This window comes from Acanthisitta chloris, unplaced genomic scaffold (genome assembly GCF_000695815.1).
Source record: "Acanthisitta chloris isolate BGI_N310 unplaced genomic scaffold, ASM69581v1 scaffold821, whole genome shotgun sequence".
In the NCBI taxonomy this organism is placed as follows: domain Eukaryota; kingdom Metazoa; phylum Chordata; class Aves; order Passeriformes; family Acanthisittidae; genus Acanthisitta; species Acanthisitta chloris.
The window spans coordinates 30,461-32,894 of NW_008656295.1; the positions used below are offsets into that span (position 1 = coordinate 30,461).

At 34.6% G+C, this 2,434-nt stretch overlaps 1 protein-coding gene across 1 annotated transcript in view; it reads left to right on the forward strand.

The window, feature by feature from the left end:
- The window catches only part of LRCH2 (leucine-rich repeats and calponin homology (CH) domain containing 2), a gene marked incomplete at its 5' end in the record, with an annotated part of 29,308 nt that overhangs the window by 20,006 nt on the left and 6,868 nt on the right, over positions 1–2,434 (forward strand). The window contains 3 exons of the mRNA XM_009084244.1: positions 644–688; positions 1,072–1,122; positions 2,166–2,223. Of these exons, the coding sequence (XP_009082492.1) occupies positions 644–688; positions 1,072–1,122; positions 2,166–2,223 (154 nt within the window). The remainder of the gene's footprint in view (positions 1–643; positions 689–1,071; positions 1,123–2,165; positions 2,224–2,434) is intronic.

Consider the following 2,434-nt stretch of genomic DNA (forward strand, 5'->3'; position numbering starts at 1 on the left):
GTGCTGGAGTCAGGGCACAAGAAATCAGAGCGAGCTGTGGAAAAAGTAGTGTCTTAAATAGGGAAAAGGATATGATCAAGCTTTGAAGTTGTAAAGACAACATGAATTTTCAAAATTTAATTTCTTAGCATTTAGTGTCTTTAATTTATCATTTAATTATTTACATCTGTTTATTATATATAATAATATAAATTTACTATTATATATTTCTTAATTCTAAGAAATTAATTCTCTAATTTCTTAGAATGTCAAGTCAGTCTCTTAGTGTAATCAATCTCAAAGTTACATAAAAGAATTATGAAAGTAACTTTCACAGGTTGCATAACCTTTTCTAAGAAACCATGTTTGACAGTAGCAGTTGTTGAAAACTTTTCACTTGGATCAACTGTCAGAGTTCACATTATGAAAATCTTTAGTTTTCAAATGCTCTTATCTCTTCAACATAATGAAGATCTTGAGTAAGTTAGGAACTTCATGTTCCTGTTCTGGTTTGTTTCTGTTTTGCTCCTTTGGTTCTGTAATGTGGCTTTTTTTTAGCTCAGCAGCTTCACCAGTAATAAGTAACAGCTGAGTGATACAAACCATTTAGTTCAAATGAAAACCATACTTCCATTTTAAAGTAATAACTGTGTGTGTTTTGCAGTATAAATCTTCCAGAAAGAGTTCAAGTGGAAATGAAAATGATGAGGTGAGATGGAGTCATTGTGTGAAATGTTTAAGAAAAAATTCACTTGTCTTTTATGAACAAATTGACTTTGCGTTCCAAAGCCAGAGCAGAAATAAGTATTATTTGAGAAAAAAAAAGATCAGAATTGGCTACTGGGGAACAGTAGGACATTTGCTTACTTTGGTAATAGCAACGTTAGTTCACCTGTTGAGCAGAGGTAATGTAAATATAATGCACTACATGAACAATGGTCAGTGTTCCCTTGGCTTCCATGTTTTAAAATTTTGTTGCTGGTTTGTAGCAGACTTGACAAATGTTCGTGTCTCCTGTATTTCATAATTTCATGTTTCTTGTTAAATCATCCTGTTCATTTTTATAATTTCATCTCTTTGATTTCTTTTTAGCAAGACAGTGGTAATACTAATGTGTCCCCACAGTCTCCTGTGTCATCTGAGGTACAAGTTTTGTGGGTTTGTTTTTCATTCAGAAACATTTCTGTGTGTGCATTACTGTCACCAGGTTTTTCCTGCAGGTAGAAAGCTGTTAGATTCCTTTGAAACTACTGTTAGAAGTATTTCATCATCATGAAAATTCAAAAATAGAAAATAGTGACAGATATAACTTGTTTTAACTTTACAACTCTGATCAGTTCTAGAGTTCTTCTGTTTGACTAGTGTGTAGAAAGGTGCATTGCTTTGTCTTCATTATCTTTCCTAATGAAAATAGCTAATGAAACAATCAAATTGGCCATATTTTGTAGACATTTACTATGTACTAGTCATCTAGAGGATTTAAAGGATAACTTGTGGTTTAATACTTCATGTATCAAAGGAAATCAGAAGGTACTGACACTTCTCAAGGAGTTTCATCCTTTACAATTCTGGCTGTCACCTTCCTGGTGCAGCTTTATAGTTTCAGTCATGGGCTGCTGTCCATGGAGTCTCGCTGTGACAGCACTGCACTGCTGACCTTGAAATCAAGCAAATATTAACACTTCCTCCTCATGTCAATAAGGAGCCTGAAAGAGCAGGATTAGAGCATCTCCCAAATAGAGTGAAATAAGGATATCTCATGTACATACCAAAATATTGAGTGTATCTCCCTCTTTAGATGGTGAAATGAGAAAAACCTGATCTTCCTAGTTGGAAGTAGATATTTCTTAAGAACTGTTTTGCTGCTAAGCATTGGAAGAATATTTGCATCTGCTTACGGCTGGCTTAGAACTCTGTTCACAGAATGGTTTGCATTAGTTCAAAAGAATTTGTGGTAGATTTTAGATAATCTGGTGCTGTTTTTCTTCCTCAGTAAGATAAGTTTATCTGCATGTAGTGAGGTTACTTTAATTCCATTTATTTTATACTGTCTGTTTCCAAAAACTGTGGTGCAGTGAAGCAGAAGGACTCTCAGTAGGCCAGAATAATTTAAACAATATCTTCATGGGGAAAAAAGTTAATTCTTTTCATAAATGGAAGAAAACTGATTTTATCTCTTTTAACAGGATTATGAAAGGACAGATAGTAACACTCATGGTCCATTTGGTCTCAAACCAAGGTCAGGTAAGCTGTGCTTTTCTCCCGTGGTGTGTTAGAGTAGAGATTTATTTCCCAGGCTGCAATAGGCAGTGTAGGTAGGTAGATGTCCCATCCCAGTACAGCAGTTCACTCAGTGTGCTTGGCACTGCTTAGTGCTGGGAAAGGCATAGACAGCTGTTGTGCAAAACAGTAATTAAAGAACTACATACAAAAAAAATAATTAAATACAGCTAAA